General features: G+C 44.0%; 1 protein-coding gene across 2 annotated transcripts in view; it reads right to left on the reverse strand.

Annotated features, from left to right (window-relative positions):
- Window positions 1-7953: 7953 nt before the first annotated feature.
- Window positions 7954-12397, reverse strand: part of cpvl (carboxypeptidase vitellogenic like) — a 33347-nt gene continuing 28903 nt past the window's right edge. Inside the window, exons 11-14 of one of the 2 annotated variants that reach the window (XR_013790263.1) lie at window positions 11105-11278; window positions 9919-10101; window positions 8112-8534; window positions 7954-8077 (exon numbers count right to left, since the gene is read on the reverse strand). Coding sequence is in view for 1 of the 2 variants with exons in the window: in XM_079504505.1 (XP_079360631.1) it covers window positions 8436-8534; window positions 9919-10101; window positions 11105-11278 (456 nt within the window). In the remaining variant the exon portion in view is untranslated. Of the gene's footprint in view, window positions 8535-9918; window positions 10102-11104; window positions 11279-12397 lie in introns of both variants that reach the window. The other variant, XM_079504505.1, reaches the window with a different exon arrangement.

The raw sequence follows: 12397 nt of genomic DNA on the forward strand, positions 1-12397 counted from the left end.
GTAGAGAGGCTGAAAACCAGCTGACTGAGGAGGAAAAGATATTCCTTTTACATCTCACCTCTGACCTCGTCGTCAATGGTTCTCTCTCTCTCTCCTATGTCTCTCTTTTTGCCTCTCTCGCTCCCCCCTCCCCTCCCCCCCTCCACATTTCCCCCCCCACCCCGACAGCTTATCTGTATCTGAGTATTTCCAGCACTGGCGCTTTAATATTGTCCCTTCTATGTTGTTAATGTGTATACAGTCCCATTCTGTTGGTCTGTACCAGGCTGACTTCTATAGGTACCTTTCAAAACCTTTCATGTGAAAGGTACCTCTGGAAGCCACACCTCTGATGGGTGTGGTTTAGTCTTAAGGGGTGTGTTTTTTGTACAAGAATCTCACCCCTCCTTCCTTCCTTCCCATCATCACGGGCACAAAGAATGTTGCTTCTTTTTCTCAGCGTGACCACGGACTGGAGCACTGTGTTTTTTAATAGTGCACAGTAAAAGATAATCCTCAGTGTTCATTTAAACTCTTGGAGGTGTAAAAAAAAAAAAATGGAACCAAACACGGACCCGTCGGCGTCCAACGCTACGGGTCGAGGGTCTGTATTATAACACACTGTGTGGGTTTGTACTGTGTCTAGTATAGGAGGCGTGAAGAAGCCATGCTGACTATGCACTTTGTCTGTCGCAGCAGAGGGTAAAAAAATAGCCATATTATTATCAAGGCCTGAGGAATTCTCAGCGATGTCCAACCCCATCCCCCCCCCCCCCCCCCCCTCCATTTTCCTGTTCGGACACCAGCGAGACACTGTCTGTCTGTCTGTCTGTCTGTCTGTCTGTGAGTCTGTCTGTCTGTCTATCTGTCTGTCTGTCTGTCTGTCTGTCTCTGGCTCCGTGGAGTGACTGTGTGCCTAATGTGCATTGTGCTCCCCTCAATGCTACGATAAAGATGAGCTATTGAGAGCTCACCATGGGGGTCATTCGTTTAACCGATGCGCTCTTTTTTAAAGCTGAAATCCATAAGATTCACGTTCTATACCCATATGGGATTTAAACCTGCCCCGTGTCGAGCACCGAAACTTTAAACTGCAGTGCAGAGCTATAACGGAAACCCTGCCAATTTGAGCTTCCATGCAATAGCTCTTGTCAACCAGTAGTGGTCATCCTACCCGACCACAGGAACTGTTCAGATATACAGTCCCAAACCTTTTCATGCCCGCGGCCCCCCATTTGAAGAGACATGCCAGGGACCCCCATATGAGAAGATTTGTACGGCTCTAGCAGTGATTCTCAACCCGTTTAATTTCAAAGGACACCCAGTTTTACATGCATTTAGGCTACGGACCCCTCATTTAGTGGCATTTCTATCTCTGGGACCCCCAATTTATATTGTAAAATCAATGTTAATTTAACTCTGAGAGTGTACACATGGAACTAAATGGACCAAATGGACACTCTCAGAGTTACAGACCCATAAGGGTCCATTTGGTTCCAAACTATCATTTAGCTGGGTACCCCCTGGAACTCCCTCAAGGACCTCTGGGGGTCCCCGGACCCCACTTTGGGAACCACTGCAGTACAGGATTTGCAGGCACTGTGTCGGCATCTTTGATTTCGGTGTCATGCGTGAACGTGTGCCGGAATTCGAGTATGTCCATAGTAGGTAAGGGTGTGGACCTCTGCCAACCATATTAAGACACTTCGGTTGAAATGTAGTTTTAGTCACAAAATTAACTTTGTTTATGGTTATGGATTGCAAGCTTTAAATCTTATTGTATGGTGGCATCTCAGTAAATGTACCCTTCAGCTTTAAATCTATACTTTTGTATTAGCATGTCGTCGTCGTCGTCCCCTTTCTTTTGTAAACCTAACAGAATCCAAAGTTTCAGTTTTGTCAGTGGCAAAGGTAGCTTCCATCATGTGTGAATGAGAAACGCTATGTCTCTTTGAATGCTTTGATCCCCATCATGGTTTTTGTCCATTTCTGTGTGGTGTGTGCGAACCTCAGAGGTGCGAACAGTACTGAGAGAATGCTAAATGTACCTTATTCTCTCTTACAAAAGGGCTTTCTTATTACCACCCTGTAAAACAAAAAAAACAAAAAAAAGCTAAAACTTGCCTTGTTTTTCAGTTTTTGGTTGTTGTCAATGTGTTATTGTTGGACCATTCCAAATTGAACCTCCTGCAAAGCTATGGACCTCAAAGTACCTTCGACTGGAATCACTGGGAGGAGTTTACCGTTTTTTAGACTTTTAGGCCCGATGTGTACTTCGTCGTACGAAGGTGTTGCACGACGTAGCATAACGTCTGGCATTTATAGACAGGACATTCTCACGTTTCGTTTCGTTTTGATCAGTTGGACCTAATAGTTTGTCCTTTTTGTCTGCTGTACGCGGCAGGCGTTCAGGATGGGTGAGAGTGTGCACAGTGCGAGTGTGTTTCGTGTGGGTTTTGCATGAGGGAGAGAACAATTCCTACAAGTTGATGACATTATAATTGTATCATTTTAAATATAAAAAAACAAAAACTATAAATATTGTATAGAATGTCATTAATTCTGTAATCTTGTACATGTAATGCAACCACCTTTCTTTGAGAAGGGAGTAAATGTGTGGTACATGTTTTTGTAAATAATGTTTGCATAGCACTTGCTGCCTTTCATATCCTCCAGTATGTCGAGGCTCATTTCAGCGCTTATACATTTTCATTGTCATTTTGTTTGTATGTGTAATGAATCGATGAAACCATTTTAGCCTGCATAACTTTGTACATTTTTGTGTGTGTGTGTGTCTTTTAATGGCATTGTCTCCATTGTGTCTCTTTTATTGCATTTGTACAGATGTTAAATATCACTGCAGCTACATTATGGTATGAAAATAAAGCACTTGTTCTGTAACATAATACAAGCTGCCTCACGTTTCTATGTCTATGGATAGCCAAGCCTTTGGACTGAATTTGACTCTTGTGTTATATTCTTGTGAAATATTCAGTAAAGTATTCTTGTGAAATATTCAGTAAAGTATATAAAAGAGCTCAAAGGGTACATATTCAGTCAGACAACTCACCCCTAAAGTGAAGACAACTCACCCCGAAAGTGCCCGGAAGTGAAGACAGCTCACCCCCGAAAGTGAAGACATCTCACCCCCGAAAGTGAAGACATCTCACCGGGGTGAGATGTCTGGTGAGTTGTCCGGACTTTCGGGGTGAGATGTCCGGACAACTCACTTGGAGGTGCAAAAAGGGTGAGTTGTCTTGTTACCTTTGGGAATAAGTGCATTTCTAATCATTCGAGACAAACAGAATGGGAAAGACTTACCTGTTAAAGCAATGGTTGACAAACCTTTTAGCTCAAGACCCAAAAGAGAAAAATAGACTATTTTCACCACTTCTTAAACTTATTTTATTTTTTATTTAAATTAGATTATTTCATTTTTATTTCAAATGGAGAAGGAAAAAGGAACATCCACACACTTGTTTCTAGAGCTCCCATATACTTACTTTATTTAATTGGCAAAAAGCCACAACGTTTGGACCACTATATAGGTCTTCATCAGGCAAAAGTATTTATGACAAACTTTAGAAAAATGTTCAAAAGCTCTTGTGGAGAATTATAAGACCACACCTTCAAACAATTAATCTGTTTGGGGTCCGTTGTTGTTGCGCAGCATCTGTTGGTGACGGTGTCTGTCTAGAGACCCCATCAAGAAGCTGTAGAAAAGAACAGTGTATTAGTGGGGAATGCACATTGCACAACGGAGGACGAGCGGGAGAATGGGTTGTTGGTGGTGGCCTGAGAGGAGCATCGAGATAAGGGAGGAGTTGTTATCACAGAAATGTCTGGTTAGAATCAGGTGAGCTTGGGAGGAGTTGATGTCAGGCAGATTGGAGATTACGATGGGGATCAGATTATGTGGTCTTCCCTCCTGAATTTACATAAAGAGGCCTTGATTGTATAGACATGAGCCGAAAACCATGAAAAACCATTATGCTTTCATCTTTATTTATAATATAAAAAAAGATGAAAGCATAATTCTATTTCTATAGTACGTAGTTACTATATTATAGTAACGACGTACTATAGAAATAGAATGTTGTTTTTCATGGTTTTCACCAAAATCATGAAAAACAACATACTATATGTCGAAAGATGGAAATCATGAAAAACTACATAGGCTACTATAGTATGTCTTTCATGGTTTTCGACAACATACTATAGTAGGCTAATAAGGCTATATCGTTTTCCATGGTTTGACGATAAAAACAACATACTACAGTATGTTGTTTTGCACGCTGTTACGTTCCACGTAGTTTTGCTTTTGTTGTCTGGGAGGATTTCTATGTAATTTCTCCCCATCTATCCTTCCCCTGTATCATTCTCTGCAGCTCTGAAATCATCTCATCTTCTGTCAATCAACCCATTTCCTGACTCCACCTTCATCCAATCACAACCCACCACCTCAGCTCATTGTCTCTCAACCAGTTCACTCGTTTGTGGCCCTGTCTTTTTGTAGCCTTGTTTTGTCTCCCATGTTGATTTCTCAGAGCAAACTTTATCCTTAGTGTATGTTCTCCTACTTAATGTAAATTCCAGGCCAAGGAAGAACCTCTGCTCCGAATCTTTCGCCTCGGCCTGTTAAAGAGCCACCAGGAGGCCAATTTTTGCAAAACATTTTTTATACTAGCCTACCTACTCCTACAGATTTCATCCAAAACTCACGCAAATCGATACATATATTATCTCTCTCTATGGTCATGTGATAATGACGTACGTTATGTATCTGTTTGATCTTTGGCCACAGGCCACCCAGAGAAGTGGTCTGTTTTGAACAAAATGCCACAAATCATAAATGCAGGCAGCGTCCAATTGCCCATTTGCAGACCGTGGCCATGTTTCCATCAGTTTAAGCACTCGTTTTCAGTAAAGCAATGTCCTGCTGCCTCTTGCATTATGTGCTAATTCAAAACAGGTGGTACACAGGACAGTTGAGTGATATCTAACGAGTACATCCAAGCTCCAGCACTTAGAAAAATAATCACCTGCAAGGACACAAAGTAGCTCATAACATGTATACAGTGGAGTTTTATGAAACAAACACTTTGAGAATAGAAAGAGAATAATTCAAGCTTTCCGTACAGCTGCAATGTTGGTGAGTTGGATGTTGTTTAACCCATTTTGGGCGACTGACATAGAAACATAGCTTTTTCAGAAAACTGTCAGGATGTAGAAGACATTTTTAGAATCTGATCTCAGGTCAAAATGGGTTAATCAGATAGGACTTTTCTGTTGGGATGAATGGGCTCCCAGTGGAAGTTGCACCTAGGTAGCACCTTGCCATTAAAAGATGGCCGCAGTCTGCATATGGAGAATTGCAGTGAAATTTGCATGCACAGTCCCACTTAGCCTGGCTAATAAGCCAGACTAATATCACACTGTGTGACTGTGATAGATGCCAAGCTAAGTCCCACTAGGCCAAGGAGGAAATATCACTCTACATTTTTTCAAATCGGTCTCATGGTGGTGCTATGAAAGGTCATTCACGGACGGTTTCCCTACTGTATGTGTTCATATCAATGATCTGGGTTGTTGTGACTGCTTGCTGTGAGTGACCCAATGCATGACCTTGAACCATAATTGCTCATTAAATAGTTAAACGCTTAAAAGGCCTAGAATGCTCATTAAATATTAAAATGTCTAGACAGTGTAATAGTCGTCTGATGAAGGAACAGTGTGGCTACCTTGGTTGGTACGCAAACATCCTGAGGGTGTTTTTTTCAAAATACCCAATACCACTATAGCCAATTTCATTGCAGTGCATTTACTGTACTGTATGTGCAGATCTATTAACAGATTTTTGGTCCCAATGATGGAGCTTATTTTAGTGCAAATGAAGCTCATCCTACTATACCGTACAAATGCAGAAATCTGCCCATGTGTGAGCGTCTGTACTTCATGTATCTCGAGAATACAACCGACCGACCAACTGGCTTCAAAGTGAGGCAGTAGTGCAGTGAGTGACCGCCGTCGAGTCAGTCAGATTGGCGATTCACCGGAACTGCTGATTCCACCAAAGTTCTATTGCTGTGCCCGTCGGGCACTGGCCTACGTGGCACGATGCAAGTTGGAAATGGATGCCCCACCCAGTTCCTGGTATTATGTGCCGTGTCCCTTTTATGCCCATATATGGAGTTCTTTGTCAGGCACTCCCAAAATATGGAGTCTATGCGGATGTCAGAACAGAACAATCATTCTGAGGTCAGAACAGGCCCAGCTCCATATATAGAGCGTTGCAGTCCCGCCCCCTACCATGGCCCAGGAAATGAATCCCAATGCATTTTTCCCATAGACATTTCAAAAAGTATTTATTTAAAGACGGTTACGCTGCGGACAAAGCCAACTCGAGTCGTGACAACCCATGACAACACAAACAATATTTTGGACCAAACAAATAATTACAAAGAAGAAAAACAAAAAAGTGTTGTAACCTGCCGTTTTTTTCTTCTTTCTAATTATTTGTTGTCATGATTTGTCACGACTCGAGTTGGCTTTGTCCGCGGCTTAAACGTCTTTAAATAAATACTTTCTGAAATGTCTATGAGGAAAATGAACGGAGAATCATTTCCTGGGCCCTGGTAGGGGGCGGGACTGCGACGCTCTATATGGAGATCTGTCCAGAGCCTGCAGGACAGGGGATCCTGTCCTAAGGCATTTGTGCTGGTTCTGGACAACCCGGGCACTGCACACTCCCTGTGGTGGTGTGGAACACGCGTGTGAAGTCGGTGGGGCGAACGGTTCTCGAGTTATGTGGATTACAGACGTACAGTACGTACACACAGACGTGCTGTATTTATATTAGGATAGATATGCATGCCAAATATACTGTAGGTACTGCATATATGGGGATCCAGTTAGAATCACTCTTCTTTACACTATGATGACCTACTGGCGACATCAGGGATCTCCATATATGGGCATATGAAGGACAAGGACAGACAGATGCAGAGATCGTCATATATGGGCATATGAAGGACAAGGACAGACAGGTGCAGAGATCGTCATATATGGGCATAACATAACCAGGCAATGGGAGCATGCAATGCATGCATTCCCAACTTGCATCGTTCCCAAGTAGGCCGGCCCACCGGTCTGGTCTACTATCATTTCAGTCAATATTCATGTATTTTCTTCAACATAACTGACAATTCCTGGACTAGGTATATAGACTAATGCTGGTCAAGGATTTAAACCAGTCTGGACGGGAACCCCTTGTGTTTTAAGCATTACGTTATACTTTTAGCTATTCAAAAATAGCAGATCTACAAGCTCATAGCGTGGCACAGAGTGCCGTGCTAGGGGGGGGGGGGGTCCACAGCCAAATACAGATAATTCTGGTGGTCCTTGACATGAAAAAGGTTGAGCACCACTGACATAGCAACATAGGTTTTTCAGAAAACCTTTAGGATTTAAAATTTTTTTTCCTTCTTTTAGAATCGACCTCAGTCCAAAAATGGGACTATGACGCAAACGTCCTTATTTTCCAAATGCACAGAATGACAGCTCAGGAATGATTGTATGCCCATCCATCAGTTTGTTTAATTAAGCCTAAACCACACCAAAGGGTTGGGACATTGTTTTTAAGGTAAACCACACCAATGCAACTCATTGAGTTGCATTTGGTATACAGGTACTGTATAGTCTACCTTAAAAACCGTTTTGTCCCAACCCGACCCTTTGGTGTGGTTTCGGCTTAAATTTGCGTCATCGCGATTCTTGTAAAGTATGTTCGGAACAGAGCTATTTACACAGTGGCCGTTAAGAGGAACCGCTACTGTACTGTACTGTATGTACAAGTGAACATGCACGCTAATGTGATGCAAAGAGCCCGTCAGGTACAGTATAGCCCATTGATCTGGGAGTTCTTCACATGCCGTCCAACAGTCTGCTTTAACTGCAATGATTTATGACACAATATTGATATTCAATGCCACTACCCTGGGGCCGTGTCGTGTGCTTTTTCAATTTATTTGATTGACTTTATGTAATCGTAACCTTTCCATCAAAAAAATATATTCATCCTATGCAATAGTATACATAGCTCAAACCAGCCAGTAGACATACCAGTATGTCACACAAAATAAAACTGATATAGACGAAAGACCCAAGAATTGATTCAGGTAATTTTGCGAGGCGTATCTGAACTTTCATTTGCTAGTGCATCACAGAGCGGTTACATTCAGCGTTGGTTGCTTCTTTTAATTCTAGGGAATTGCATTGTATCTGAGAACGCATTATTATGGTGAACAGATTACAGTAAATCAACAGTCTTTCAGCTGGACAGAACATGGCTTGTTAGGAGAGAATGCCCAAATCAACTGAGTTCCACTTCCAGTCCAAAAACCCCGAAACGCCTCAGCCTTGCGTCGACAGATCAGCCGAAGCGTCGCGTCGACAGATCATCTGAAGCCTTGCGTCGACAGAAATCTGTCCAGCATGTCGAAGGACCTCGCTGGTTGGTCGTAAGGCAGAATGTGCCCTCCTCCTCGAATGATTACCTTGCACGATAAAAGACAAGACACGGAATTATGGTTGAGTGAGTGATGTATCAAAGTGGTCGATAAAAAGCAACTTCAATATGGTCCATTTTATTTGTATTGAAATATAACGTAATTCAGATGTGAAATGAGTTTTGGCACCTTGAAATCTGTTAGTGTTACAAATGCCCATTCATTGCTTTCAATGATTACTTTGCGTTTAAATATGTAATGTATATTCATATACAAAATATAAGGGGAAGCAAGCAAGCCTCCCACTGTACATGCTAAGGTAGAAGGGCCTACGAATAGAGTTGTATGTCATACTAATCTTAAGGCGTGGTGTAAGTAAGCACATTAACCTTTAACTTAATTAGGACGATTAAGTATATAGGGCCTAAGTGGTTAATTAGCATTCCATCTCTCTCCAAATGTTTGACATTGTGAGCAGAGGCGAATAAGGTCACATACAATATATATGTTCACATTTATCATACTGTACATAAGTGAGTAGTAGCTACAGTAAGTTCCCATGTTTATTTCCAATTTTCAGTACTTTTACCTCTACTCCACTACATTTCAGAGGCAAACATTGCTCCACTACAATCATTTGAAAACCTTAGGCATTAGTTACTTTGTAGATTTGGATTATTATTACAAAACAGACATTAATCATTTCAGCCCCATATGCATTTCAGCCATTGCTATTTTCAAAAGATTTTTTTTTAAAGTCAAATGATGGTTCATTCTACATAATGACTATTATACCAGTAATGCCAAGTACGAGGCATTTGGGCACCATTTTCATAGTCTTTATTTGGTATGACTCAGTGACTCTGGCGGAGGGCGAACCACCTCCTCCCAGTCCCAAGGTACAGTAGACACTAACCACAAGGCCACTGGTCGCAAGGCGTACGCACAAGACATACCGTGTGTAGGGCAACAAGATGTGCCAAAAAGTGCCAACCAAGCCAATCTTCATAATATTTTTCTCTGCGCCTCCGCCGATGTCGTTTCAAGTCATTTAACTGGTTCAGACCGTACGATGTGTGGGCACGTCATAAGCAATCCAACCGACGGGGTGCATTTTCAATGATATCAAATATGACTTTTCTGTTTGGATGTATGGGCTGTCGATGCCAGAAAGTAGTTTTTTGCCACTCAGTAGGCATTCACCGCATAACTTCCGGGTATGATGATGATGATGTCACGCGCATACCCTCTATAACGAGCGCCCGGATGTGCGTCCTCGAGCTGCATGTGTGCTGCTCAGGGCTGAAGCAGCCCCTCTTCCCCAGCGCTCTCGTCGGGGAGCAGCATACTATTCTGCAATACCAATATATACACGAACACAATAATGTTTAACAGGAATATCCCATGATATCCTGCCTACTCGTCTCCTCACCTGGTAGAACTCTCCTACTTGTCGGACGTATCCCGCGACCTCCGTGTCGGTGGGCTGGATCTTCCAGTGGAAGCGAGGGGCCCGTTTGTACTCCGCCGCGCCCGTCCAGTTGACCGTGGGCAGGAACCTCTCCGTCAGAGGGGCCGCCACGATGACGTCCAGCTGACCACTGTAGATCAACACCTGGAGAATGGACGACCGACAGAGGGAAGAGAATGTGTTATACAGTCCCATGGGGCTTGTGGCTAGTGGACAGTCACATGGGGCTTGTGGCTGTGGACAGTCACATGGGGCTTGTGGCTGTGGACAGTCACATGGGGCTTGTGGCTAGTGGACAGTCACATGGGGCTTGTGGCTGTGGACAGTCACATGGGGCTTGTGGCTAGTGGACAGTCACATGGGGCTTGTGGCTGTGGACAGTCCCATGGGGCTTGTGGCTAGTGGACAGTCACATGGGGCTTGTGGCTGTGGACAGTCACATGGGGCTTGTGGCTGTGGACAGTCACATGGGGCTTGTGGCTAGTGGACAGTCACATGGGGCTTGTGGCTGTGGACAGTCACATGGGGCTTGTGGCTAGTGGACAGTCACATGGGGCTTGTGGCTAGTGGACAGTCACATGGGGCTTGTGGCTAGTGGACAGTCACATGGGGCTTGTGGCTGTGGACAGTCACATGGGGCTTGTGGCTGTGGACAGTCACATGGGGCTTGTGGCTAGTGGACAGTCACATGGGGCTTGTGGCTAGTGGACAGTCACATGGGGCTTGTGGCTGTGGACAGTCACATGGGGCTTGTGGCTAGTGGACAGTCACATGGGGCTTGTGGCTGTGGACAGTCACATGGGGCTTGTGGCTGTGGACAGTCACATGGGGCTTGTGGCTAGTGGACAGTCACATGGGGCTTGTGGCTAGTGGACAGTCACATGGGGCTTGTGGCTAGTGGACAGTCACATGGGGCTTGTGGCTGTGGACAGTCACATGGGGCTTGTGGCTGTGGACAGTCACATGGGGCTTGTGGCTAGTGGACAGTCACATGGGGCTTGTGGCTAGTGGACAGTCACATGGGGCTTGTGGCTAGTGGACAGTCACATGGGGCTTGTGGCTAGTGGACAGTCACATGGGGCTTGTGGCTAGTGGACAGTCACATGGGGCTTAGTGATGGGGAGGCGTTGGGAGGAGGGAGCCTCACCCTGTAGTTGTCCATCAGCTCCCCCAGCCAGGGTTTGATGCTCTTCATCACGTCCTGAACCAGGTGTTTCTCCACCTCGGAGCCGTCGTTGAACGTCAGGTTCCCCACGTGGATGGAACGCCTCACCTCCACCAGAGTCACAAACTGGGAGAAGTACTCCTGGTCCTCGGGCTCCTGTGGAAGGAATCATCGTCATCATGGGAATTACTTTCATACGTATAAATGTGCCTAGTTGCATGTGTTTTGAGGACTATAATGAGCCTAGTTGCAGGTGTTTTGAGGACTATAATGAGCCTAGTTGCAGGTGTTTTGAGGACTATAATGAGCCTAGTTACAGGTGTGGAGGACTATAATGAGCCTAGTTACAGGTGTTGAGGACTATAATGAGCCTAGTTACAGGTGTGGAGGACTATAATGTGCCTAGTTACAGGTGTTTTGAGGACTATAATGAGCCTAGTTACAGGTGTTGAGGACTATAATGAGCCTAGTTACAGGTGTGGAGGACTATAATGAGCCTAGTTACAGGTGTTGAGGACTATAATGAGCCTAGTTACAGGTGTTGAGGACTATAATGAGCCTAGTTACAGGTGTGGAGGACTATTATGAGCCTAGTTACAGGTGTTGAGGACTATAATGAGGCTAGTTACAGGTGTGGAGGACTATAATGTGCCTAGTTACAGGTGTTGAGGACTATAATGAGCCTAGTTACAGGTGTTTTGAGGACTATAATGAGCCTAGTTACAGGTGTTGAGGACTATAATGAGCCTAGTTACAGGTGTTGAGGACTATAATGAGCCTAGTTACAGGTGTGGAGGACTATAATGTGCCTAGTTACAGGTGTTGAGGACTATAATGAGCCTAGTTACAGGTGTTTTGAGGACTATAATGAGCCTAGTTACAGGTGTTGAGGACTATAATGAGCCTAGTTACAGGTGTTGAGGACTATAATGAGCCTAGTTACAGGTGTGGAGGACTATAATGTGCCTAGTTACAGGTGTTGAGGACTATAATGAGCCTAGTTACAGGTGTTGAGAACTATAATGAGCCTAGTTGCAGGTGTTTTGAAAACTATAATGAGCCTAGTTGCAGGTGTTTTGAGAACTATAATGAGCCTAGTTACAGGTGTTTTGAGAACTATAATGAGCCTAGTTACTATAATGAGCCTAGTTGCAGGTGTTTTGAGGACTATAATGAGCCTAGTTACTATAATGAGCCTAGTTGCAGGTGTTTTGAGGACTATAATGAGCCTAGTTGCAGGTGTTTTGAGGACTATAATGAGCCTAGTTGCAGGTG

The sequence above is a fragment of the Electrona antarctica genome (assembly GCF_951216825.1).
Source record: "Electrona antarctica genome assembly, chromosome: 6".
Taxonomy (NCBI): Eukaryota; Metazoa; Chordata; class Actinopteri; order Myctophiformes; family Myctophidae; genus Electrona; species Electrona antarctica.